At 48.3% G+C, this 27,628-nt stretch overlaps 1 protein-coding gene and 1 long non-coding RNA gene across 5 annotated transcripts in view; one reads left to right on the top strand and one right to left on the bottom strand.

Moving 5' to 3' along the window:
- The window catches only part of LOC118094184 (uncharacterized), a 30,598-nt gene extending 29,964 nt beyond the window's left edge, over positions 1-634 (bottom strand). The window contains exon 1 of the long non-coding RNA XR_004693735.2: positions 436-634. This is a non-coding gene — a long non-coding RNA (uncharacterized LOC118094184). The remainder of the gene's footprint in view (positions 1-435) is intronic.
- On the top strand, positions 76-27,628 carry LOC118094183 (fms-related tyrosine kinase 3 ligand). Of its 4 annotated transcripts, none has more exons than XR_004693734.2 (9): positions 76-325; positions 18,165-18,264; positions 19,422-19,544; positions 20,525-20,578; positions 21,672-21,815; positions 23,304-23,454; positions 25,727-25,922; positions 26,629-26,689; positions 27,373-27,628. XR_004693734.2 is itself a non-coding variant. In XM_035134264.2 (9 exons), exons 2-8 carry the CDS (start codon positions 18,229-18,231, stop codon positions 26,659-26,661), a joined length of 714 nt encoding a protein of 237 aa, XP_034990155.1. In that variant the 5' UTR covers positions 78-325; positions 18,165-18,228; the 3' UTR covers positions 26,662-26,689; positions 27,373-27,628. The 4 variants fall into 4 exon arrangements, 3 of the variants coding, with proteins under 3 accessions (XP_034990155.1, XP_034990157.1, XP_060137590.1); XM_035134264.2 differs by having other exon boundaries at positions 78-325; positions 25,750-25,922; XM_060281607.1 differs by lacking the exon at positions 76-325 and adding an exon at positions 8,464-13,193 and having other exon boundaries at positions 25,750-25,922.

Here is a 27,628-nt window from a genome sequence, read left to right as displayed (position 1 = left end):
GGAGCCTAGCCCCGGAGCGCGGCTTGGGCTTGTCGCTGCGGAGCCTCGGGGGCGGGCGAGTGGGGGCGTCCCGACGTGCGGGAAAATATCTCTCCCCCCACCAATATTTGGGGACGGGGGGTGCGGGGGAGTGAGGAGGGGCGTCACCCCGGACCAAGCCCTCCCCCTTCAGAAAGACTTTCACTTTCGCCTAAACAAAACCCAGGCAGCCCGGGAAAGGCAGCTTTCTCGTGGGGTGCGCAAAGCATGTGAGGAGCCCGGACGACGCTGGGGAGAAACCCCCCTTCCTTCCTCCGCCCTCCCTCTAAACCTCGATCGTTCACAGGTGAGTTAGGGCGTTATGGGAAATACAGGGCGAGGGTCCATCCAGGAGAAGGGGGTCGGCACTGACTGGCAGAGGCTCTACGGGCGTTTTCCCGATCCCTTGCGCCTTACCTGGGCAAGATGTCAGGATTCGAACCCGGCGTCTCCCGCGTGCGTGGCACCCTCGCTCGCGCGGCCAGGGCGGAGTGCGGGCTCTTCACCCCGCCGCCAGCAGTCAGGGCGAGGGGATCGGCGCAGGGGGAAAATCGAGAGGGCGGAACCTGCCGCTTCCAGCCCTTGGCTTCTGCGGGAGCAGCGAGCGCCGTGGCAGAGGGAGACCCCAAGCGCCAAAATCGCGGAGGCTTCATAGTATCACAGAATTCTACAATGGGAAGGGACCCGTTGGGTCATCTAGTCCAACCCCCTGCAACGCAGTAATATTTTGCCCAATGTGGGGCTCGAACCCGCGGCCCTGAGGTGAAGAGTCTGCCGACTGAGCTGCTCTCTCACTCGTGGTTCTTTCTCATCTTCGCGGTGATTTGTGGAATTTATATTCTGCCCTTGTATCAAGGAGGTGCCTATATAGGTGTTTTCGGGGGGGGGGGAGCAGAGAGAAGGGCCTCCGATGGGGCAGGGCTTAAAGGTAAAGGGGCCAGTGGGGAGAGACCCCTGCCGGAAATCCTGGAGGGCTGCTGCCAGTCATTGTAGGCAGCACTGGGGTAGATGGGGATAGTGGACCTGGCCTGGCAGCATGTTCTGAAAGGGATGATAAAAGTGATAAGTGAAATTAAGAAGTTGCCTCTGTTCCCCACTTGAGTCCTGGAGAATCCTGGGAACCATAGTTTGTTCAGAGGGCTGGGAATTGTTGGGCCTGTGTGGTCAGCACCCTTAGCAAACTACAGTTCCCAGAATCCTTTAGGAGAAGCCCTGAGTGTGCTCTAAATGCACAATGTGAATGGGACCTATCTGACAGTGGACGGCACAGACTCCCTCAGGAGGTGGTGGACTATTCTCCCTCTGAGGTTTCTAAGCAGAGGCTGAATGGCCATCTGTCAAGGATGCTGTAGCTGAGATTCCTGCATTGGAGGGGGTTGGACTGAATGACCCTTGGGGTCCCTTCCAACACTACAATTCTATTAAATAGTGGGTGGACATATCAGACGACACAGAGATTTCTCCAAGTAGTTCTTTATAAGTAAGCTGGAACTGAACTGCTCAGCTGGCCTGCTTTTATAGGCAGCTGGCTGTCAGCATTGTAACAACAACAGCCCAAAGATTCCCGCCTAAATTAACTGACATGGACCTGAATGAAAACTATATACACCAGGCACGTCCAACAGGTAGATTGTGATCTACCGGTAGATCACTGGACGTCTGTGGTAGATCACTGGTAAACTACTGGCTCCCCCAAAGAAGCTCAAAAATTCTGGCTCCCCTAAAAAAAGCTCAGCATTTTTGCCCTATTTTCCTCCTCCCCCAAAAAAGCTCAACAACTTTGACCTGAACCCCTAAAAAAGCTCAACAGTTTTAAACTCTGAGAGTAGTTCGCAGTCTCTTGGGAGTTGGCCACCCCTGATATACACAATACCCCTGGTGGCCGGGGTGAGAACTTCAATACATAACACCCCTCCCCACTGAGATAAGGCATTAGTTACAATCATAGTGATTCCATTACATACAGCAATATCCCTATTGGTTTCAGTAAAGCACATATTAATTAACCCTATTTACCGTACAGAGTTACATGTGCAGTTATCCGGTGAACATAGTCTTTTAAATAAGCTGGGCACTTGGAAACCCTGCTGGACCGTTGAGGGTCAGTGCCAGAGTCTGGGTGGCTACCCGATTCTGTCAGTGACTGCGGTGTGACCAAAGGTGGCGTTGAGCCCGAGTTCCCTGGCTCTGCTTCTGTCAAAGGAACCACTGCGAGCGGACTCGGTGGACGGTCAGGCACAGTAGTGGTCCGAGTCTCTGGAGAGCCAGGCAGAACCACCGGAATGACTCGGCTTGGCTCTACGCCTGCAGTTTGTGAGGAAGATGTAGGTGGAGCCTCACCTTCCATTAATGTCTGCTCCGGAGCCGGGGCCACAGTTGGGGGCACAGCGGTAGTGTCCAAATCCCCAAGCTGGTCTATGTGCCGGCACCATAAGCGTCTGTTCTTGAGTGCCACCTGGTACGAACGGGGCCCCATGACTCCCACTACCATGGCCGGCACCCAAGGAATGTCCCCCACAAAGTTCCGGGCAAAAACCTGATTCCCCAGAACAAAGGACCGTGGCGCGTTAGTACAGCCCGGGGGCTTGGCCACACCAAAATCCGGGTGCAGCCGGTCAAGCGGAGACCTGAGGTGGCGGCCCATAAGCAGTTCGGCTGGGCTCCGCCCTGTGGCTACATGAGGGGGGATGTGCTGCATGAGCAAGTATTCAGTGACCAGCTCGTGCCAGTCCCTGTAGCCCAGGCGCGCCAGTTCCTCTTTTGCCGAGCGCACCATTCTCTCTGCCTGCCCATTGCTGGCTGGGTAAAGTGGTGCCGTTAGGGCATGACGGAGGCCCAGCCCCAAGAGGTACCTTTCAAAGGTGCCTGACGTGAACTGCGGTCCATTGTCCAAAATGAGAAGATCAGGACAACCATGTATAGCAAACAGGCCCCGCAGTACCCGAATGATGGCCTCTGTAGTGGTGGAGGGCACCAGGGCCACCTCCAGCCATTTGGAATAGGCATCCACCACTACCATAAAGGTCCGGCTGTGAAAGGGGCTGGCAAGATCGATGTGCACCCTCAACCAGGATGCTTTTAGATGCTGGTGGTGCAGGTCTCAAAGTCATTGTCTGCGCTGGAGAACTGGTGGCCTCCTCGTGGTGCTCTGGGACTGGCTTCTTAGCAAGATGTGGGCTGCCATCCTTGTGAATCTCCTGAGTGAGAGTTCAGCAGCTTCTGAGGCCGCAGCCTCCTCGATGGTCTTCTGCAGTGTGAGGTCTGGCTTGGCGAGGAGACGCCGTTGCAGACGGTTGTCCCAAACCCCGCACAAGTCGATCCATCAGGGCATCATCTAAGTCTCGAAACTCACAGTGCAGTGCAGCCTTTCGGAGGGCGGCAATGTAGCTGTTGATCGACTCCCCCTCTGCCTGTTCCCGGTGGTAGAACGTATGGCGGGCAGCAATTTTTGATGGTTTTGGAGGTTTTTTTTAGTTTAGTTTATTGTTACGGTTCTAGACCAGCATATGGTTTTGGAGTGTAGTGGTTTTTTAGCTTCTCTTTTAGCACGTCCCACGGCGCTGCCTGTATTGCTAGTGGCGTGACCAAAACTCGGGCCATCTCAAACACCCCAGGCCCGCAGAGGCTGAGGAATAGACCCTGTTAACGCTCCTCTGACCCTTCTATCAGCTTGTTTGCTTGGAGGTAGCAGGCGAACTGAGCGAGGTATGAGTCCCATGATTCAGAGCCTGGGGCAAATGGCAGTAGAGGCATGAGTGAAGCCATGCTTCCGATGCCAACGTGGTGGGCGATGGATGGAACACGCTGTATAAGGTCAGCTCAAATTGGGATCTGTTCAGTGATTTCGCTCAGTGTTTCAGCTCAGTGATTCAATACATAACAGATTCTATGATAAAGCCTTTCCCAGCCCTACCTGGAAATGCCAGGGGCTGAACCCGGGACCTCCTGCATGCCAATCAGGTGCTTTCCCACTGAGCCACAACTTCTCCCCATGTGTTCAAGCCAGGCTACTGTTTTTATTGGCTCTCTCCAGTTGCTTATTCAAAAGAGAGGTGCAGAAGCAGCTAAGGATAAGGAACTGACAGTTTTGCACACTGCTGCTCTCCCATCCACACACACAAAACCATCCTGCCAATGGAAGCAGCGCCTCTGCGCTGTCTCGGTGTCTAGCCTATGGCATCTTTGTTGCAGTAGCATGCCAGGTTCGCACAGGTGGCCCTGAAGCTTGAGATGGTTGTAACCGAAGATGCCAGGGAACCGCATGCATGTCAGAACACGCCCTTGGCCCCCAGCTGACTTATCGAAAGATGCTTTCTCTAAACCAAATGCATGCAACCAGAGAAAAAGCAAGTAATGACGCATGCCTCTTGAGAAAGTGGGTGGAATTCCCCCCCTCCTCTTATAACAGTGGAACTTGTGGACATTCAACGGAGATGACAGTAGGGGGGTGGACTAGATGACTCTCGGGGTCTCTTCCAACTCTTGTGATTCTATGTGGAAAGATCCAGGACAGATGAAAGGAAGTACCGGTACGTCTTCATGCAAGAGAGAGGAAAATGTGGGCGGAATGGAATGGAGTATCCTGGAAGTGAGCATGGCTGACTAGAATCTAGAAGAACCCCAGCCGCCGCCCCCCCCCCCCATGTGCTGTGGGTTGTGTACACCCGATAGTATCAGCACTTGGCTATACCCAATCTCGCTTTCCATACATCTTGTGCCTGCAAAGGTTTTGGGGTGGGCATATACTGCTTTGTTTCCAGTTAGTGCATGTCCTAGAGTCTAGCTAGCACATGCACTAATTCAGGCCTAGGCAACCTCGGCCCTCCAGATGTTTTGGGACTACAACTCCCATCATCCCTGACCACCGGTCCTGTTAGCTGGGGATGATGGGAGTTGTAGTCCCAAAACATCTGGAGGGCCGAGGTTGCCTATGCCTGTCCTAGAGCTTCCTGCTGAAATCCTGCAACTTTTCTGACTTCTCCTTCATTGGAGGTTTTGAAACAGAGGCTGGATGATGGCTCTTTAGCTGTGGTTCCTGCATTGCAAGATGACCCTTGTGGTCCCTTCCAACTCTGCAATTCTGCGGTTCTATGAAACGTTCTGATTTTGTTGTGGTGGCCCCACTTTTGTTGCATCGCGGTGCAAGAGTGCCTCTTCAGATGGCAGTAACAGGGGAAGCAATTGCAGAATGACGTGGAATGCACTGTGACTGCATACCTGGGCAATTTATGTGACAATTGTTTCAGTTTGGTTGTGTGCTTTTTGATGCCTTTCATTTATTGCTTATTACTTTTGTTATTCTTGCAATTATGTGAATCTGGTTATGTTACAAGCCGCCTTGCGCATGGCTTTAACTATGAAATAAGATGATGATACACTGAGGGACAAGGGTGGCACTGTGGTCTAAACCACTGAGCCTCTTGGGCTTGCCATCAGAAGGTCGGCGGTTCGAATCCCCGCAACGGGGTGAGCTCCCGTTGTTCAGTCCCAGCTCCTGCCAACCTAGCAGTTCGAAAGCACGTCAAAGTGCAAGTAGATAAATAGGTACTGCTGCAGTGGGAAGGTAAGCGGTGTTTCTGTGCCCTGCTCTAGTTCACCAGAAGTGGCTTAGTCATGCTGGCCACATGACCCGGAAGCTGTCTGTGGACAAACGCCGGCTCCCTCGGCCTATAGAGCAAGATGAGCGCCACAACCCCAGAGTCGTCTGCAACTGGACCTAATGGTCAGGGGTACCTTTACCTTTTAAGATGATGATGGTGATGATGGAACCCACAGGAAAATAGCAGGAAAATGCACTGGGGGGGGAGTGAGATAAAGCTTGTTTTGACGCATCCTCTAGCTTCTCCACAAACAAATCAGAATGGGTGTTCATTAAATAGCCCCATGTTGTCTGATCTCCCTGTGAACAAACCTGGATGACTGTTCGACAAACCGGTTGTCTGGAGGCGCCCAATGGCATGTTGCAGAATATACCTCATTAAGTGGGCCTCACTCATACTTCAATATCTGGTTGCATGTGCCATTTGTTGTGTGGTCAAGCTTTTGGGTTGGGAGCCTGTTAAGAATAATGCTGGATCCTGACTCTGCAGTCATATCCTAGAATCCTGGGAACTGGACTTTGCTTAAGCATTCTTGGGATTGTAGCTCTGTGAGGGGTAAACTGCAGTTCCCAAGATTCTTGGGTGGGAGCCTTGTGCTTTACATGTATGGTGTGTTCACGGCAGGGGCGCCAACTTGCTTCGCACATTGAGGGGGCGGGCTGGGACCAGGGCCAGCTCTACGGCCAGGCTGGGTGGCGCAGGGCGCCACGGTGCCAGCCCACCAGGGGGCGCCACGCAGCCGCGTCTGCCCGGCAGCTCCGCAAGCCCGCGTGCCCGCCCGTCGCGCAGCAGCGCCCTCGGCAACCGCGCTGCGCGCTGAGCCCGCCCACCCGCCCGTCGCGCTGGAAAACGGGGCGGAGGGATCTGTCGCACCACGGTGCCAGGGCACCAAAGGTGCTTAAGACGGCCCTGGCTGGGACAAGCAAAAGCAGAAATTGCCCTCCACGCTTGTCCCAGCCGCCACCTGCCTTCTGGGCTGCTGAGCAGAGGTTGGGGCTGGGGGGCGGTGAGGGCTCCCGGCAGTGGCAGGGGGGGGTGGCTCCCTCAAAATTGGGGGCACCGCACCCTGCCAAAAACATTGGGGGGAGCTGAAGCCCCCTCCACCCCATATACCTTGTGCCGCTGGTTCACAGACTTGCAGAATGGAGGACAGAACACTTGCATGCCATGTTTTCAGTTCATCCTTCCCCCAGCAGTCAGTCATCATTCTGTAGTCACTGAGCATGCTGAATCCTGGGGCGCATTGGGTTTCTCCCCGCTCTTACAGTTTAGTTTCCTCAAATATTTTTTTGTGCTTCTACATACCTGGGGATTCCCCCTAACATATCCCTCTTGCGTCTTGTGGCTTTGACCACATAAGCAATCACTCATGAGCATGAGAAACAGAAGGAATTTGATACACCTATACTTTTTTCATTTGGTTGGCTGTGTACCACATCCTTCCCTAGGGAGCTTAGAGCAGCCTAGATAGGCGTGGTGGTTGTTATTCCATTTTATCCTCTGAACGACCCTGTGAGGTAGGCTAGCCTGAGCTAATTGTTGCGGGAGCTCCATAGATGTGCGAGGACTTGGAACCCCAGGAAGTTCAGTACCCTGTTTCCTGCTACACTACACAGGCTTTCTAGCCATCTGGCTACTTAAAATATAGCAGAGTGGTGGATTATCCTTCCCCATTCTTTTCAGTGCATGGATATGGGTGAAATATTCACTGTCATCTTAATATTTCTGACTATTCAGCTGGAATCGTAATCCATTCAGAGGGACGGAGGGATGGTCATTCTACTCTCAATGTGAGCTAATGTGTTTCCCCCACTTTCCTTCCTCTGCTTTTCTTTATTAAACATGTTATAAACAATTAATTTAAAAAGAATAAGCTAGTCTCATGCAGAAAGTTAAAACCTAAATCCACTGCCCCCAGGGCTATCAGTGGGCCTTGCGTGGAAGATGGAATCAGTACAGTGGTACCTTGGTTCTCAAACGCCTTGGTACTCAAACAACTTAGAACCCATGTAAAAGGTAAAGGTGCCCCTGACCATCGGATCCAGTCGTGTCGGACTCTGGGGTTGCGGCGCTCATCTCGCTCTATAGGCCGAGGGAGCCAGCATTTGTCCGCAGACAGCTTCCGGGTCATGTGGCCAGCATGAAAAAGCTGCTTCTGGCAAACCAGAGAAGTGCACGGAAACACCATTTACCTTCCCGCTGGAGCGGTCCCTATTTATCTACTTGCACTTTGATGTGCTTTCGAACTGCTAGGTGGACAGGAGCTGGGACCGAGCAACGGGAGCTCACCCCGTTGCAGGGATTCGAACCGCCGACCTTCTGATCAACAAGCCCTAGACTCTGTGGTTTAACCCACAGCGCCACCTAGGTACTGCAAACCCGGAAGTAAGTGTTCCGGTTTGCAAACTTTTTTTGGAAGCCGAACATGCTCCATTTTGAGTGTTACGCTTCCAATTTGAGTGCCACACTTCCGTTTTGGGTACACTGAGGTTTGTCTATTTATTTTGTGCTTTTGTTTTTGCAGCTCTTTTTTGTTTTGTTTTTGTGACTGTGTGGAACCCAGTTCAGCTACTGATTGCTTGCTTGCTTGTGTGACCGCAGTACATTGTTTATTGCTTTCATTTTATGGATCAATGGTCTCGTTAGATAGTAAAATTCATGTTAAATTTCTGTTTTAGGGGTTGTTTTTAAAAGTCTGGAATGGATTAATCCATTTTGCCTTACTTTCTATGGGAAAGCGTGCCTCGGTTTTCTAACGCTTTGGTTTTGGAACAGACTTCCGGAACGGATTAAGTTTGAGAACCAAACTGTATAGCTCTGGATACCAACTAGGGTGAGGGGGGGGGGGCAAACAACATTTGTGCTTCTTCCGCGCTATTGTTTATTTGTTTATTAATACCCTGCCTCCCCCCCCCATTGGATTCAAGGCAGCTGACATATAAAAATAAGAATTGCTAAAACCTTTTTAAAAAATTGAACATTGATAGGCGTAAGACTCTTTGGCGTTGAAGGAGAATCCCTCTTCTGCTGCTGGCTGTCAGTGTGAATTGGAATGGTTATTCCACAGTCTCCAGAAATATCCAGCAATGTACATCTGCAGGGTTGGTGAGGGTGGAATGGGGCTTGTGTGTGTGTGTGTGTGTGTGTGTGTGTGTGTGTGTGTGTGTGTAGTTTGACAGGACACCTGAGGAGAAGGCTGTGCAGATAAAGCAAACACCCCGCCCCACCACTTCCTTGTTGCACTAAAGCTTTGCAAAACAGTGGAGATGTCTAGCTGTTACTATTTGCAGAGCTCTCAGCAGCTCAGCTCAACCAAGAGGGATTCCCGTCCGCACTCTTTCTCTTCTTCTTAGGAGCTAGGGAGCTGGAGCTGTCCCAAGCTGCACCTGACCTGGAGTTAGGAATTTGGGGGGGGATTCATGCACTTTCACATATAAAGGCAAACACACCTCCTCTGTGCTTTCCTGCGCACATCCGCCTTTTGAAATTTGCAGCTCTCCAAAGCTTGCAGTACCATAATCCAGCTAGGTAATGTGTGCAAAAGATGCATACGCTAAGGTTAGGTGTGCATAAAAATGTATGCAGTAGTGAAAATAATGTACCAAAAAAAAAGAAGCAAAAGGGCGGAAATCACTTTGCACTTGGGGTAACCTTGCACATAAACATTTGCACATTTGGAGACATTCGCACTAGAATGCTGTTAAATTTTCACTGTTTTTTAAAAAAGCAAACTGATGCGGAAATGTGGGGGGGACTGAACTTAAGGCTGGAAAAACAAGAAACTAAAATTGATTTGTTTATTCCTGCTGGGAGACACTTTGTATCCATACTTCATATTAACTCATTTATATGGTTTTGTGTTTACCACTTAAGGGTTTTTCTAAATACACAGTTTATAAATTCTTCTAAACAAGCAAATAACATAATGGGAAGGAGTTTAGAAAATGCATATTGCATTAGCTCGTGGGGTGGACGACCAGACTGTTAATGGGGTCGAAGAAGATGTGAGAAGAACGTTTAACCCTCTTGCACTGAGCCTCGGAGAGCTTTGCAAAACACCAAGATCTTTTGCAACTTGGTGCAACACACGGACCAACCCCATCCCCTCTGCTTGGCAGCTGAAGAAATGGGTTTTATAAGCATTGATTGCTTACTCTCTATGCACCAAGGAAGTGAGACTGGGGAAACTCTTAGTATAGTGGAGGAAGGAACTGGAACTTAAAAGCAGGGTAAGAGCCCTCCTGCTGATATTGCTGGTCCTGTCAGATCATAACCCTGTCAGCATAATAAAATTTGCAAAAAAAACCCAAAAAACAAAACCCAGCAATAACCACCACCCAAAACCAGCTACAGTGGTGCCTCGCTAGACGAATGCCCTGTAAGACGGATTTTTCGCTTAACGAATAGATTTTTCTAGCGGAGGTTGCCTCGCAAGACGAATTCGTTTTGCGAAAAATTCATCTAGCGAACCACGGTTTCCCATAGGAATGCATTGAAATTCAATTGATGCGTTCCTATGGGCAAAAATAAAAAAAATCAATGCATTCCTATGGGATTCACTAGACGAATTTTTCATTATACGAATTGCCCCGTGGAACGAATTGAATTCGTCTAGCGAGGCACCACTGTAGCTATATTAGCATTAGATCAGTGCAAGGCAGCTTGTCAGTGTGAATTGTAGGCGTTATGTACCGGTATGGAGATGGTATGATCCTAAGGATGGAAAACCTTGAGAGACAGCAATGTCTTTGAAAGAAATTCTCAATCACATTTATGGTTTTGATTGATTGATACTTATTCAATGATATACAAAAAATACATACCCATTACAAAGTATTTTTTCATGTTATACTGAGATAAAACAGCTACTTAGAGAAAATCAGAAGGAAGAAAAGACAAGGAAAGGAGAAACCTAAAGAAAGACGAAGCGAGAGAAAAGGAAAATAAAGGGGGGGGGACTAAAGAAGGATAAAGAAGAAAACAATGTAAGGATTTCTGGCTCTCTGTCCTTGCAGCTACGGTATTTTTTTTTTCAATCTTCAAATCCATTTACTACAAGTTCGTTTTCTCTTTCATGCAAAATGTCCTTAAGAAATTTCCAGTCCTTAACAAATGTTGATAATGATTTTTCTCTAATTAAACATGTTAACTTTGCCATCTCAGCCAAGTCCAATAGCTTTATCACCATTCTTCTATGGTGGGTGGGGTTGTGTCTTTTCATCTTTGTGCATATAGCAGGCACGGCCAACACCCAACAGGATGCGAGCCACCATGCAATATAAAAAAACCTGGCCATTGTCATTCTTCAACTTAAACATATTATATGTAGCTGGGGGAACCCAGCCAGATGGGCAGGGTATAAATAATAAATTATGATTATGATAAAAGTAATAAAAAATTATTATCTCCACACCAGCGCCCGCCCAGGGCCATTGGTGCACACGGGAAGCCAACATGCCCCCGAAATGTCCAATTTCCCCTTTACCAGATGGGAAAGCTTCAGGGGCAGTGGCTTACTTTTGAATAAATGCAGCTGGGCTGGAGCTGGAAAGGTAGGGAAAGTTCAGCATCCATGTAGAACTAGGAGGGAGAGGGTTTTCTTTCCATGGGAACCAGCAGGAGGGGGATGAGGGGCGAGAAACGTCTCTATCTCTGTGTGTGTGTGTGTGTGCCCTTCTCTCGGCTCCCTTTCCCGGCTGGCCAGCTGACTGGGTGTCGGGCAAAGCCAGCGGCCAAGCAGGGTGATTGATCCCTGAGTCGATCACGGTCGTCGCATTGGACATACATGGCATATAGCAATCTCGCGGCTGTAAGTATATATTGCAGTCGTCTTCCATAACCCCGTTCTTATTTTGTGTCCGTTAGCCCTAAAAGCAAGAGTTCTGGATTCAACTGAATAGTAACCTTTAAAATCTGCTGTATCCACAGAGAGTACGAGACTCAGAATTGTGGGTTTGAAGCCTACGTTGCATTGCAGGGGGTTGGACTAGATGACCCCCCCCGGAGTCCCTTCCCAACTCCACAGTTCTATGATTTTATGAATCTGTGTATTCATATCCAATATATTTTACCTTTTTAACATGCCCACCAGGCATGATAAAATGTCCCTTCATGTTTTTGGCATTTCCAGCAAACATTTGAAACGTCTTTATACATTCTGAATAGTTTCTCAGGAGTTGAATACAGTCATACCTCGGTTTATGTACGCTTCGGTTTGAGTACTTTCAGTTTAAGTACTCCGCGGACCTGCCTGGAACGGATTAATCCACTTTCCATTACTTTCAATGGGAAAGTTGGCTTCAGGTTAAGTACGCTTCAATTTAAGTACTTCGTGGACCGTCTGGAACGGATTAATCCACTTTCCATTACTTTCAATGGGAAAGTTTGCTTCAGGTTAAGTACGCTTCAGGTTAAATACAGACTTCTGGAACCAATTGTGTACTTAAACCGAGGTACCGCTGTACCCATTGAAATCAACAAACCCGAGTTCATCCAGGCCAGGGACTTCAGTGGCTCTAATCTGAGTAGGACTAGCGTTGACGCCCAACCCCTAGTGCAGAAGCAACCTTGGAGGCACCTGGTTCTTTACTGTGAGCAACAATAGTCTGGGATGGATGGACCTTTGGTTTGACCCAGCAGGTCTCTTCATTCTTACGCCTTTTTCCCGGATAGTAGCAGCTAACATAGACTGCACATGGAATCTCATGCCATTGTGCCAACATTTTGCAGCAACTTGCCGGCTAAATTTCATCTGCTATTCTGTTTAGCCGAGTTTGGGGAGGTGGCCAGGGAAGGAAGAAATCAGGCATTGCTCCTGTATCATTAATAGTTGTATTAAAGAAGGAATTTCAGTAGCTGTACCTTGTCCCTTTTTTTGCCTCTGGTGCCCTGTCACGTAGACACCCATTCCCCTTGCACAGGCATGACTTAACCGAAAAGCACTCTTCTCCTTTCCAAACCCTTATTTAGCTTTCATCCTCAATCATTTGTGGCTTTTTGCTATCCTTCTTAAATTGGTTTTGGAATTGCCACCCGATTTTTTATGGGGAATTCACATGATGTCATTTCCCGCCCATTGTATTTCAGTCATCTCTCTCCCCCCCCCCGCCACCGCACCTAATTTGTGGCAAGGTAAACAGCTTAAAATCCTGCCATTGTGTACAGTACTGGCAAAGTGCTATTAAGGCTTTCCCAGAAGGGCCAGAGATCACTGATAAAACTTGGTATGCAGAGTCTCAAGTTCACTTCTGGTAAAAAAAAGGATCAGATGGCATTGTATAGGAAAGATCTTTCCTAAGGAAGGGGTGAGGAAGCTTATTTTTCCATTAAAGGCCATAGGAAAGTCAACCAGGGGCTGTGGAAAATGGTAGGTGGAATTAGAGCCAACAGTGGGTGGAGTCAGAGCCCAAAGTGGGTGGGGTTTGAAACAATACAGCATTGTATAGCAATCTTTTGCTCTATGTGCCTCCCCATATCTCTCTCTGTGGGCCTAATAATAAAGGGAAAGAGCTCAGAACTCCCCTCTCGAGTTGAGCAGTGGTCCATGTGCTTCTCACAATCTGGACCAAGAGAAAGGTAAGGAAGAACGATAGATAAGAGGGCAGAGAATTCAGTTGCCAGGAGTCACCACCCCATTCCCACCAGTGCACTGGATTTCAACCTATACTCGCGCGTCTTCTGTTGCGATCCCGGGATCGATGAATAAACCAGCTGGGTCTTGCCTTTGCTCCCTGGCTGGGTCCCTCGAGGCTAGCAGATTACTGCCCCTGAAGATGGCCGGGGGTCCAAAAGGATCTTCCCAGGCAAAAGGGCCCGGTGCTGGCTGAAGATTTCAGGGCCCCTGGTCAGCAACACTGGAGAAGCGCAAGCCCCACGCAGTTGGGCGCCAAATGTTATGGCGAGGAAATCTAGGTGTGAGGCTGCTCAGCCACCTAGCTCACTGGGCAGAGCCTGTGGGTCCCTGCGGAACAAAGAAGGAGTCCAGCCACCAACAGGAGCAAATAGCGTAGACCAAAGTTTATTGCGCAACAGGTTCAAAGAGGAATTGAACCCAGAGCATGGGGCGACATTGACTTTTAAAACTTCCCACCACATCCCAGGATACAGTTCGCACAGCATCACTGATACATCATCTTTACATCACTGACATGTCACCAAAGGGGAGGGGTAGACAGGGGTTACACTAGTTCAATCTTGGCAAACATGTCCAGACGAGTCCTTGGTTCAATATTAGCATAAGCAGACATGTCAGGGCAAGACACCTCCAAAGTCCCACCACCCAGAATACAATAGAACTTCCTTTGCATGTCTGGACCCCTTGGCATGTCTGGTGATGGGATTAAGCTTTTCTTTGGCCAACAATCTGTTCAGCAATTGTCACCTCTGGGCACTTCCTGGAGTCCCTTTTCAAGGGCAAAATAGCGTTGGAATGGAGGAAACTGGCAAAGGAGTTGATTTTATATGATTTTTAAAGCTAGGTAACTTCCCTGAGCTGTCAAGTCGAAAGGATACATTTATGCATAATATTTGTAACATTTAACAACTTTAAAGATGCCCCCCATAATTTCCATAGTAATAATAATAATGATGATAATAATAATAATAATGATACTTTCAAATCTGCTGATGATTACAGCTGCCTCTGCTATGCTTCCTCAACTGGAATCTAGGTTAGCAAAAGCAAATGATTAACATCTGGACTATAATAAATGAATTAACTTTGCTGTATGTTAGCTGTTTGCTGTAGGGTTGCCAGACTCAATAGAGGACAGGACTTCTGTGCCTTTAATTGCCCTGCTCTCTGTTGAGTCTGGAAACTTTAAAGAGAAACCAGCAGACCCTTTGTTTAATTTCCAAGCAAAGGGAAATAAAGAAAAAACAGTTTTAAACAATTTACAATTACAGAAGTAAGGTGGGCCTTAAAAATATTCATCTCAGTTGTCAAAAGCCAGGGTAAAGCAGTGTATCTTTAGGGTGAGGGCTACTATACTGCCATTTATCAGAAGATTGCAGGGCAGTTTACAACATTAAGAACACATTTTATGGTGCATCAGTAATAAAAAGCGTAATAGCAGACAGCATAATAATAAAATAATCATATGGGAGAGGGAAGGGAACATCTCCCTTTCTACTTCTCCCATATTGTGCATTTATGACGGCTTATAGTGGTAAACCACAGAAAAAGAGCCTTTGGGTCTGTGACATACCCTGAGGTTCTTCAGAGACTCTTTACACCAGGCATCCCCAAACTACGGCCCTCCAGATGTTATGGACTACAATTCCCATCATCCCTGACCACTGGTCCTGTTAGCTAGGGATGATGGGAGTTGTAGTCCCAAAACATCTGGAGGGCCGAGTTTGGGGATGCCTGATATATAGCAAGAATGCAAAGCTGAAAACGAATGAACTGCAACTAAAATTTTATGTTTCATTTTTCACATGGTCTAGTCCTCATCTGAAGACTGCAAAAAACAGAACCATACCGTGTTTCTCCTAAAATAAGACACGTCTTATATTTATTTTTCCTCTAAAAAAAATACATCGCGGCTTATTTTCGGGGGATGTCTTATTTTTTTTATTAAGCATGGTACAGCATTGTTAAGTATGGTACGGGGCTTTCTTGCGCCGCCCGCTGAGCCTGCTGCTGGGTCCCAGGGCTTCACGCTGCACGGCTGAGGCTGCTGCCGGCACCTGCCGGGTCCTGCAGCTTCGCATGCTGCCCACTGCTGGGTCCTGGGGCTTCACACAGCGCAGCGTGGCTGAGGCTGCTGCCGGCTCCTGCCGGGTCCTGCGGCTTTGTGCGCTGCCCGCTGAGCCCGCTGCTGGGTCCCTGGGCTTCACGCGGTGCGGCGCGGCGCGGCTGGGTCTGCTGCCGGGTCCTGCCGGGTCCTGCGGCTTCGGAATGGCGCTCTGAAGTCCGGGTGTGGATCTGCGCTCCTGCTATCTTGAGGCAGACCCGACGCTGGGGGAAAGAGAGAGACGGGGGACTTGGCGTAAGTTACCCCGACCTCAGGGGGGAAACCTGAGGGCGTGAGCTCAAGGCAGTGCAAAGGGGTCTCCCGAAGCCACGCTCAAGCCGAAAGGCGGGAGAAGGGGACAACGGGGAACTTCAGCACTTAGGGGCCGCTAACCTCCCCAGCGCCAACGCCCAGAATCCCGGCGAGGAAGCGCCGAACTCTCCCAAACTAGAGAGGCTGTTATAAACAAGACGTCCTCCCCACGGAGCTTGAAACTCAGCCAAAACTGTAAACGGACTCCGCTTAGCGAGAGCGGAGGACTGGGGAAAGCGCGCCGCCCGCTGCCGGGTCCCTGGGCTTCACGCAGTGCGGTGCGCAATGCTGGGGCTGCTGCCGGCTCCTGCGGTTTCGTGCGCCACCCGCTGAGCCCGCTGCTGGGTCCCTGGGCTTCACGCGGTGTGGCGCGGCACGGCTGGGGCTACTGCCGGCTGCTGCCGGGTCCTGCGGGTTCACGCGCCGCCCGCTGCCGGGTCCTGGGGCCCGTTCAGTCGGAGCTCCACGCGTCGCTGTGCTGGGGCTCCCGCTGGGCTGGGGCTCGGCGCGACGCGCGCTGCTGCGTTTGCCAGCTCCCGCTGGGTCGGGCAAGTACCGGTACCCCCAACACATCTTATTTTTGGGGATGTCTTATATTTTTTTGCCTTTAAAAGATCGTGCCATGGCTTATTTTAGAGGCACGTCTTATTTTAGGAGAAACACGGTACTTCTCCTGCCTAACCCCCCCCCCCCGGCAAATATTCTTATGAGGGCTCCTTCTTCAGTCTTCAGAGAGTGGCTGGAAGTGGGCAGGCAGGAAAAGGTCCTTTTCCTCTAGCCTTGACAGTTTTACTCTGAAATCCTAAGCTCAGTACTGCGCCCAGAGCTCAGAAACTGCTTGCGCTGATGGAATTCCCTGCCGCAAAATGCGCCTAGAACAATGGGATGCTGCCTGTTTCAAATGCTGCCTGTTTCACTGTCAAACAGCTCTTACTGTCAGAAAGTTTCCCCCTGAATGTTTAGTCGGAATCTCCTTTCCTGTAACTTGAAGCCGTTGCTTCGAGTCCTACCCTCCAGAGCAGGAGAAAACAAGCTCCAGTTTGCTTACTCATGTATAGAATTTCTTACCTGGCTGGTAAGTCCCTATTTTAGTCCTGGAAGACGCATGCTGGGCAGTATGTTACACTGGCAGGGCTTGGACCTAATGTGAGCAATTAGCTATGATTACGGAAATTAAGGTGTGCACAAGCTGTTAAATCAACCACAATCAAGAAACAAACCGCAGACACCCGACTTGGTTTCCCAATTGTGGTTTATTTAGGAGAATAAGTAGGAGAATGCCACAGTTCAGATTAAATATTAAACCTGCTACTCCTCAGTTTGTTCATTCCATTGGAAGCATGGATGGAAGGCTCTGCCAATTTCAGTCCCCAAGTTTCACATTTTCCCCCATCTTAAATTCAGTTTTGCAGCAATTTTTGCAAGGAGTTATTTGCCCTAACATAATAACCTTTTATATGTTATTTCCCACAAACTTCTTTATTGTTATACATGCTTAATATATGTGTTTTTGCGAGCATTGTTTGGTTGGACAACTGCATAGCAAAATTCAGGCAGGTATGAATTTTGAAGGAATTTTGAAGGATGGCTCTTTCCCAGTTTGCAAGTTGCTCTGTAGAAATTTGCAAATTTGATTTGGCTTTAAATGCACCCTGTTCTCACAAGGGCCAGCTGGATTCCTGTGGGAAACTCTCAGGCAAGACATGAGTGGCATATCTGGCATTCAGAAGCATACTACCGTAGTCTCCGTCCATGGAGGCAGCACTCTGATAATGGTCTTGCCTGCTTTACATCAAGAGGAGCGCCAGCCATGTCAGTCAGAAAATTCCCCAGAGCATTCAGGAATCCAGTGGATTCCATAAGTCTCTGGGGGCAGGCCAACCTAATGGGCCGGGCCTTGTAGGTCCCCGGGGGCTGCCGACTAACCACACCTCACCAAGAATGTTCCATCCACATCAATGGGTGTTAGAAAACCTGTTAGCCCACCAACCAGCCCTCCTGTTGAAAAGACCGTCTTGAGAGTGTGACCATGAATGTGATGGAGGCTCTAATGTCCCAGGCTGCTCCATCAAGTTGGCCCCTGTGTGGATGTTGAAAGCCCCCAATACAGGTCAAATGGTGGATGACTGAAGAAGGAGAACCATGTTCATCACCTTGAGATCCTTGGCAGATAAAGGTGGCATATAAATGCAATGAATAAATGAATAGATAAAATTATGGGCCGACCTGGTGTTTCATGTGAACCAGTGCTATTTTTCTAGAAAAAGAGGTGCCGAAACTCACCCCGAGTGCCTCCCTTGTCCCCTTATAATGGCGAGTTCCGGAGAGTTCCAGCTCAAATGAGCCCTGATGTTAGGTGTTTTTTTATTATTTTGCGTAACTTGTAGTGCAAAACACTTGGAAGGCCCCACGTTGGTAAATGCTGGTTTTGCTACATCCCAAGCCCGTGTTTTCTTGGCCTCTTAACCCCTAACCATCCTTTCTTTTATCCCCACAGCTCCCCTCCCCCTTTCTAGAGGGGTAGTCCTCAGCATGTTGGTCATCCACCAGACCATGTGGAGATGATTTGGCGCCATGGAACCCCAGAGTCTTCTGTGGTAAGTTTTCAAAAACAATTGGCAGGATCAAGGAAGAGGCCTCAGCCTCTCCTGATATACCAGTCCAAGAATGGTTGTCAGAGAGGGGGAGAGGGGGGTTCTTTGGACCTCACCATTATCTCCCCAGAACCAGGCAGCATTAGTTCAATGCATGCTTTCCAGCACTCTGATTTCTGAGTAATTTCCTTTCTATCATTCACTGCCTTTTTGAGCAACACAGATTTCCTTTTTTAAAAAGTTTTTTTTTTGTCCTCGTGGTTGCAGACGGGGGGAGCGTTTCTGCAATCAGCCTCTTCCAGGCTATTCCCTTCTCCTCGCCGCCACCTTTTCAGTCTTCGTTTCTCCAACTGTCAGCCCACTGAGCTGTAGAGTTTACCTATTAGCAACATACGACTGGGACCTGCAAGAAATGTTGCAGTACAACATGCTGCAGAGGGAAATTGGGGTGGGGGTGGGGGCAGATGGGGCTCGTCAGCCTGGGAAGGTAGCTCATCTGGGAGAAGGAAAACTCTGATTCTCAACCTCCGCTGCCTTGTGGCTACACTCATTCATGAGAAAGACTTTGGGAGTCAGCCCTCCATACCCCTGGCCTTTGCAAGACAACTTCGGGAGAAGAAAAAGCTATGGAGTAAGCCCTACACAAATTCAGAGTGGAGTCCCTAAGATGGTTGGATGGCGCCTTGAACGCCTCCTTCCAGCAACTCCTGCAGCCAAAGTGGTGCCAAATGTATTTCTCTGCTTTCCTTTGGAGCACATCAGTGAGTCTGAGAGGGGGATCTTGTCATCTGGGCAGCCCAGGACCTCCATTGCCTAGGTTTGCACGCTGAAAAAGTCACTTCTGTGATCTCTGCAGCCACAGGAGGTGCTATGATTCTCCAATAGTTTGACTTCACCCCCGGAGTCACACTCCATTTTCTCTCGGGAAAGTCCGATGCCAACATCCCCATTCTACTGTAAAGGAAGGAGGGTAAGATTGGGATGGCTTTAAAAGCGGATCAGGCAAGTAACAGATTTGCTCTGTCATGTATGTGACAGGTCTTCAGATATTTGAAGATGGAAGTTTGGGTCTGCATTGCATGCTAGCTGAGAGGTGCTTGGGAGTTCTTTTGAGCTTCCACTTAATATATAAACTAAAGAATTTTTTCCTGTCCTTCTAGGTCTTCGTTCTGCTGCTGCTGTTTCTCACCCAATGTGAGCCGAGCAAGAATTGCATCTTTCAGTATTCTCCGTTTGACACAACGAACAACACTCAGAAATTTTTGTCTAAAATTGAAGAACTGGTGAGTGTGCCCTTGAGCAGACTATATCAGGGCAGTGCTATTTTTCTAGAAAAATAGGTGCCGAAACTCGCCATGAACCTCCCCCATTCTCCTAGAATGGCAATGGCACCCACTGGGGGGGGGGAAGCCCTGGATTGGGGTCTGTTTGCCGATCATTGGGGCAATTTGCAGTAGATCTGCATAGGTTTCTGACTCACCATGGTTTAACAATAGCACATAAAATTTCATGTAGGGGGAAAAAGTTTTCTGGCCTTGTGAGAATTACTTCTCGTTCAACCTCAAGATTCCTTACCCATAAAATATGAGTACTGTATTCGTTGGCTGCCTTCGTCCCCAAGTCTCTTTGCAGAATTGCTGGCAAGTTATAAAGCTGTACGTTAGAATCTCTGATCTGCAGGAGCTCAGGTGCTGACTTGAGTTGAATATGCAGTATGTCTCTGAATCCAGTTCCTGGGAATCATAGTTGGGGAGAATTGCTGTTACACTGAGGTCCTGCTTGAGAACTTCCTACAGGCATCTAGTTGACCACTGTGAGAACAGGATGCTGGACTAGATGGGCCAATGGCCTGATCCCGTGGTCTCTTCTTGCGTTCTCGGAGCTGGTGCTACCATATGTTGATGACACTCAGCTCCAAATCCCCTGATGTCCTCACCCAGTGGCTTCTAATAGATGTTGAACAGCATTGGGGATGCGAGAAAGTGTTGTAGGGACCATACAGTTTAATTGCCAAGGGACAGAGCAAGTCATCCCATGGCTACCACCTGAAATTGGCCCTGCAGGTAGAAATGCAACGCTGTAGCGCTCATGGGAGTTGTGGTCCAAAACATAGAGAATTGTGCCAGGGTAATGAAAGCTCATCTAGATGAACCCAGATCACCCTTTAATCCCTATTTAGAAACATTTTGTGGCTAGACATTTCTTGCTCTTTAATCCATCCTCTTCCTGCATTCAACCCAGGCCTGTCTCTTTCTCTCCTCAGAAGCAGTACCTGCTCCTCAATTACCCAGTAGATATGCCATCCAACCTGAAACCGGTAAAGTCTTTAAAAACAACCTGTTAACTAAGGAAACAACTAGAGATACAGGTGAAACTCGGAAAATTAGAATATCGTCGAAAAGTGCATTTATTTCAGTAATGCAACTTCTTATTTTTTTTTTTAATTTTTACAAATGCTTTCTTTTGGAAATTCCACAGTAATAAAACAAATAGTTACAATAATACAAAAATAAACAAAAATTAACATCGTTATTACATTTCATTAATTACATTCCATTTATAATTGACCCGCCTAACGACAAATAATTACAATTACAACAAATAAAGGCTTGACATATCTTGCTTTGCATGTCATGCATCTATCTCATATATTGGTTTCACCTTTTAAGTTGTGTTACTGAAATAAATGCACTTTTTGACGATATTCTAATTTCCCGAGTTTCACCTGTATGTTACCTACCTTGGTGTTGTTATGTTACTTGCAAGGGCTGATCAGTTGCAATTATTTTAATTCAGGAGCGAATTTTTGCGTGGAGACGAAAATGTGCGCTGGCTCTCCTTTTACAAAAAGCAGAAGTTCCACCAGGAGTGGAAAGATTTGAAAGACAATTCCGCTTATGTCAATTGTGCTGGTGCCAACCTGTGTGGGCAATACTGAGTTAGTTAGACCAAAAATCTGACTCACTATAAAGGCTTATCTACACTTACCTTTTCTCTGTCCTTTCCAGGAAATGGTCCATGCTTTAAAACTCTGTATCCAAGAGCCCTTTCCCACTCACCCCGCTCCGGAGCTTTCCTTGAAAAAACCCTCTGCTCTTGACAGCTGAATTGGCACAAACAGCAATCGGTGTGTGGGTGTGGAACCTGAATTGCTGTTTGTTGCACTTCTGCTTCAAAGAGCAGGTTTTCATGGGGAAATACCTGGGGCAAAAAAGAAGAAAAAGGAGTGCTTGTACACAGAGCTTTAAAGTGTGGACCTGAGCCTGGAAAACATGGGTCAAAGGGTAAGTTTGGTTGAGCCCTATGGCAGCTTTGTATGTTCTTAGTGGTTTCGAACAAGAATACGCCCCTGACTTTTTCCTAATCATGCATTCCTTCCTTATATTCCCCCCCCCAATAATTTCCCCCAGGATGGATTCTGCCAGGAATTATGGGAAGTTCATCTCATCAACAAAAAGCTGAAGCATCTGGCCAGCGTATCTGGGAGAATCCTGCAACAAATGTTCTTCAGTATAACAGAGAACTTACGCTTTATTGAAGGATGTAACATTGAGGTAGGTCCTGGGTGGTTCCTTTTTTTAAAAGGAGACAGGTCATTTCCCTCTCTTATTTATTCATCTAATAGCTGTTTTGAAAACCTGACCAGTCCTAAACGCTAGCAATTATTTGTATTTCTTAAGGATATTTTAAAAATAATTAAGTTAAAATTTGGATCAGAATGAAATACCACAAGGCGCTCCTCCCTCCAGATTAAGCCAGGTAGGAATGGAGAAGAATTTCAGCCATCCTTCATAATTCATACTTCTCCAAGTGCTGCAGTTCTCCAACCAAGTACAGTCGTACCTTGGTCGCAAAACACCTTGGAACTCGTACATTTCGGCTCCCAGACAATTGAAAACCAGAAGTGAGTGTTCCGGTTTTCAAACAGTTTTTGGAAGCCGAACGTCCGGTGCGGCTTCTGCAGCTTCCAATTGGATGCAGGATGCTCCTGCAGCCAATCAGAAGCCGTGGCTTGGTTTTCAAAGGGTTCTGGGAGTTGGTTGCACTGCCGGGAATGGATTCTGTTCAAGAACCAAGATACAACTGTAATGTATCCAAAAATGCATGAACTTGTGAAAATAATGTACCTACAGAAATGCATTTATTACAGGGAAAATGTATTCTCCAAAAGTGTGTATCTTAGGCAAAATGGCAAAGAAAAAAATGTGTATATTAGGAGACCCTTTCAATGAAGGAGCAATTCCATTGACACCAAGTCAGCTGGCATAAAGTTACGCCAGATCCAAAACCCGTTTATCAGTAGGACTGCTGCTTTTGCTCAAAACAAGCCTTTAAACTAGTGTGCTATGCTGGGTTGACAGGCCACGTGACCAAACTGAACAGGCTTAGGATCCAGCCCAAGTCCCCGCCCCCCCACCGACCCCTTTGGGCGGGACCTACACCTTGGCTCAGCCAGGGGGAGCAAGTTAAACGGAGCTCGGAATTAATGCCAGCTGAACCAAAGATCTGTTGAATCCTAAGCTGTTCATCCCAGCCGTAGGATTTCCCCCTTAAAATGCTGGTGAATGGGGCCTTTAAAAAGATGTTCAGGTTTTCACTTTAGGGGTTGGAGGGTCCCCTTCAAGCAACAGAGGGTACAGTAAGTCCACAGGAAGATTCACACCTTATTCTGCCTCTCCTTCTACTCCTCCCTAACATGACACTGGTGTTCTTCAACCTTGGGCCCCTAAGTTTGATGGAGAAATTCAGTTTTGCTTGCATTAGAAACTACCTGATTCACATTTTTTAAAACCTATTTGACTCCAGAGTTAATGCCTGCAGTCGGCAGCAGCAGCAGTGGGAGTAAAGAACAGCTGAGAAAGAGGGCGATTTTCGGCAGGAAACTGCCACAGGGCCCTGATCCAGAGTAGGGGCCGGTGGCTGTTTTGTCTTCCCGTGTAGTTTGGCCCCAGTTCCTCAGGTGTGGTAGCATGGCTTGTGGGCTCAGTACACATCAGGACGAAGCTGCTGGGCTTGACTTTTTCTCTCTCACACCTTAACAGGATAGCTGTGTGCGTTTTGTCAGGACAAACATCACTCAGTTCTTGAATCCCATTCCTTACCGCATCGGAAACCTGGCAGACAAGATGGAACTCATCCCACCGGAAGAGCCTGCCGACTACAGTAATTGCACCGTTATTCAGTGCCAACCAGGTAACATTCCAGGTGGTCAGGGTGGGGGGGGAGCAAGGCTGTGGGGATACAGAGGACCCATTTCTACCATGGGGGGCTGACACAGTGGGGCAGTGCCATGGAGCTGCCCTCATAAAACTGGCGTTGCTGCTGCTTATCAAGGTGGTTCACTGGCATGGGGGAGTGTGGGGGAGATCGGCTTCCGTTCTTTAAATCTCACCCCCTTTCCAGATTTAAAATTCCAATAAAATTTTTAATCCATTTACTCACGGTCTTCAGCTTTTTCAAATCCTTCTTTAGAAGTATCCAGTGCTCTCCGCCTCCAGTACGGAGCTTCCCTCCGCAAGGGTAACGATGGCGCTCAAAGATGGCCCCCGTGACTACAACCCTCATCGCTCCGGAGCTCTTATTAGAGCCTACCGGAGAGTTGGGGAGTCGGTTTTGGGGCGCCGCTGAGCTTTCTTCATCCCCAGAACGCTCGATCTGGGGCTCTTTGGGGTGCAGCGTCGCTCTCGCTGCTTCCCTGGGTGGTGGCAAACTTGGAGCAGAGCCAACCTGTGCCCACACAGCCCTGAGCTCCCCACCACCTCCCTGCACCCCAAGCCGGTCAGGGGCAGTGATGACAGTATTAGGAAGGTGGCTTCGCAACCCTGCCCCCACTGCACCAGCCGCTCCTGTTTTCCACTGGGTGAACAACTTGCCATGGTGTGTATGAAACTGTATGTGGTAAGATGATCAAAGAGGATGGTTTCACCCCAGTGTCGACAATATGGGGAGGCAGAGAAAATGAGCGAAAGCCGCCTCGCTATCTTGGCAGGAGGGTACAAATTCTTTGCCTACCGAGCGGTTGCATGTATGCTCTGAAGGTTCGTTTCTGCCAGAAATAATACTTAGCATCCATACGGTGCTTTGGGGGTTTCAGAATGCTTCACAAACATTATCCCAGTAGCCATGACAACCAGGCCCAACATCGACACTTCAGCTCACCCCCCAACTTCTAGGCCCACCTGGTCGCAATAGGTCCTTGACATACTGCGCCACTCTGGGTAAATTTAAATAGATGCCCTCGGTGGCCTCACTGCAGCTGCCACTGTAATTTCCCAGAATTCCCCAGACCAACATGACTTCAAGGGCATTGTGGGAAGTTTAAAATGGCAACTCGCAGCTGTTGGCAAGTAAGCTCAAGGGCAGAGGCCTAGCAGAGGGCATTTTGCCAGGGAGCCCCTTAGACCTGAAGCTGCCCATGTTTACAACATTGGTACAGTGGTACCTCGACTTATGAAGTTTTTGACTTATGAATGGGGCAAATGGCTGCACGCTTACGAATTTCTCGACATCCGAATGGAAACCGCGGCGGTTTTAGATAGGGTTGCTTCGACTTACGAATTTTTCAGTTTCCAATGCATTCCTATGGGAAATCGCGTTTCCAATGGCGCTTTCTACTTACGAATTTTTCGACCTACAAAGGTGCCTTCGGAACGGATTAAATTCGTAAGTCGAGGCACCACTGTATTATCATGCCCAGCTTGCAGTAAGGGGAAACTGAGGCAGAGAGAAAAGTCAGTTGCCTAAGCCCACTGAATGAGTATGTGGCTGTGGTCTGATTTGAACGCAGGACTTCCCAATTTACAGCTCACACCCAGCAGTCAGTGTCACCAACTTTTGCAGCCCCAGGACTGCATGAAACCCTAGTTTCTACTACAGGGCCCACTTTATTTATTGAACAAACTTTATATACCTCTGCTTTGTATCAAAACCTCTTAAGTGGTTTACAGTTTTATCTCTCTTTCTCCTGCCTCTTCCCCGCGACCCTTTCATTTCTGTCTTTCCGAAGGCATATCTACACTTGAGGACCCATACTGGTTTATCTCTCCCCCAGGGAATCATGGGAGTTTTAGTTCAGCAAAGGGAGAATTTAGAGGCCCTGAACAGTGTTCTCAGCACCTGCAACAAACTACAATTCCCATGATTGCTTTGGGTGGGGGAGTCCATGACAGTGAAACGAGTGGGCCATTGTTAATAATTTGTGGTGTAGAGATGCTCTCACTCTTTCTCCTTCTCCCCCTGGACTTTCTCCCCGTTTTTCTCCCTCTCCCCTTAAAAAACAAAACAAAATATTGCGGTGCCAGTCACTTGATGTCAGGCCACCACCCGCTTCTTGTGAAGCCAACGCAATATTCTGCACCTGTTGTCATGAAAAAGTGGTTCAGCAACACTCTGTGGGTATCCTCTCAATATTATCTGCTCTCTGCCCCTCGCTTGTTACCGGAAGGCATTCAATCTGCCCCTATAGGTCAGTCTCTCTCTGTACTGCAGACTCTTTTACTACTCCAGTCACCGAAAACTTTACACAGACCCCTGATAAAATCCACTCGTCTCAGCAAACCCCACTTCAGAGATCTCACTGGGGACCGTTTCTACTTCTGCTTCTCGTTCCCATCTCTTGCTTTCTACTCATGATGACACGTCCATTAAGGAACCTATTTCAGGTAAGCAAGAAGCCTTTTCAAAGAGCTCTGGGATATTATGTTCTGGGCACTCACTGAGCCATGGCTGACAAGGATCTGGTGGGAATTGCAGTCCCAAGTTTTTAAAGGGCACCAAGTTGGGGAATGCTGTCCTAGGTAAGGATGGGGGGGGGTGGATTCCAATGTAAAGGCAAACCTATTCGATCCGTTCTTTCTGAAGCAATCTGAGAACCCAAACACGGCTGTCCTTTGACATTTGCGCTTCCCCAAATTTTGCAATTCTCCAGCCCAGCAAATGTGTACAAAAATCCATACACTGGGGTAAACCATCTCTAAAAATGCATATGTTCGTGAAAATAACATACGAAAATGCAGTGTTTCCCAGACTTAACAATAATCACATACTCCTTTTACCTCTTCTCAGACAAAGATAATTTGGGGGTAGTTTTAACAATGCAATTTTATCTAGGCTAGGGTCACATGTTTGTGCTTGCAGTGTACATGGGGGGGGGACCACACAGCACCCCTGCCTTTGATCAATCATCCCAGGATAGGTAACCACGGAATCCTGTCGCTCTCGCATGGCCCCAACCCTCACCTTTCAGCGCTATGTGTGACACTGGCTCCACCTCACAAGTAGTTCTGTTACTATTCTCCTGCTGCTGCCTCCTCCACCCACACCAGTCAATTTGAGATCGTAATCGTAGCTCCCTATTTCATCCCCCAGAGGCACCCAAGGTTTCAGGAAACTCCCGTTTGAGCCTTCAGAGCACCTTTGGGAAGTAAAGGTAAGGGCAAGACTTTCCTGTATTTCTGTGGCGAAAGGCGCATAGAAATAAATCTCTCTTGGAAAAGAATTTCTGCTGGGGGAAATTGCTTTGCAAAAACGTGCATTCGATAAAATCCCGTGCAAAGATTAAATTTGCACTAAAATGCCAGTGCATTTTCACGAGGACTTTTAAATTGGTTTTTTAAGAAACTGTAAACCAGACATCCCCAAACTTCGGCCCTCCAGATGTTTTGGACTACAATTCCCATCTTCCCCGAACACTGGTCCTGTTAGCTAGGGATCATGGGAGTTGTAGGCCAAAACACCTGGAGGGCCGCAGTTTGGGGATGCCTGCTGTAAACCGATGAGGATATGTGGTGAACTGAACGTAAGTTTAGAAAAATGAGAAACTGAGGAAAAAGCCCCCAAATGGACATCCATTTCATCCATTTCTATGGAGAAACAGCCAATTACAGAAGCTCCACGCTTGAACTCTAAAATGTTACATGCCTGGCACACATTTACAGCCACCTGAGTGAGAATTAGACTCCAGGGCAAGCTTCATGGTCTTATCTAGTGGGGAATATTGCAAAATGACCAAATGATTTGTGGGTTTTTTCCCGCAACCTCCTCACTCCTGACTTCTCTTCTGCCCAGGCACCAACCGATTTTTTTTTTTGTCCTCTTATCTTCCTCCCGCAGCATCTTCAGGCATGAATGGGACAGCATCCTTTTGCTTACACACCATCAACAGCAGCACATTCCCCACTTCCACTGTTTTCTCCCTGGAGGACTGGACTTCCATAGCTATTGGGGGGAGACAGGCAGCAGGGAGAGAGACTCTTTGCAGCATCCCTCCGAGGAGGAGCTGTGTGGGCATCAGTTCCAGATTCTGCCACTGGGTGTTGCTGCACCCCCATTTTTATATTGAGAAGAGTGAGAGGAGAAAGACACGGAC

Source organism: Zootoca vivipara, chromosome 13 (genome assembly GCF_963506605.1).
Source record: "Zootoca vivipara chromosome 13, rZooViv1.1, whole genome shotgun sequence".
In the NCBI taxonomy this organism is placed as follows: Eukaryota; Metazoa; Chordata; class Lepidosauria; order Squamata; family Lacertidae; genus Zootoca; species Zootoca vivipara.
Note: the sequence above shows the minus strand (reverse complement) of the source record. Positions and strands in the feature narration are given on the sequence as shown.

Excerpts from the sequence above, each read along its gene's own strand:
- LOC118094183 (XM_035134264.2), top strand. The coding sequence starts at position 18,229 with ATGATTTGGCGCCATGGAACCCCAGAGTCTTCTGTG. Across the intron at positions 19,545-20,524 it reads TGTCTAAAATTGAAGAACTG|AAGCAGTACCTGCTCCTCAA; the intron begins GTGAGTGTGCCC and ends TTCTCTCCTCAG. Across the intron at positions 20,579-21,671 it reads TGCCATCCAACCTGAAACCG|GATGGATTCTGCCAGGAATT; the intron begins GTAAAGTCTTTA and ends AATTTCCCCCAG.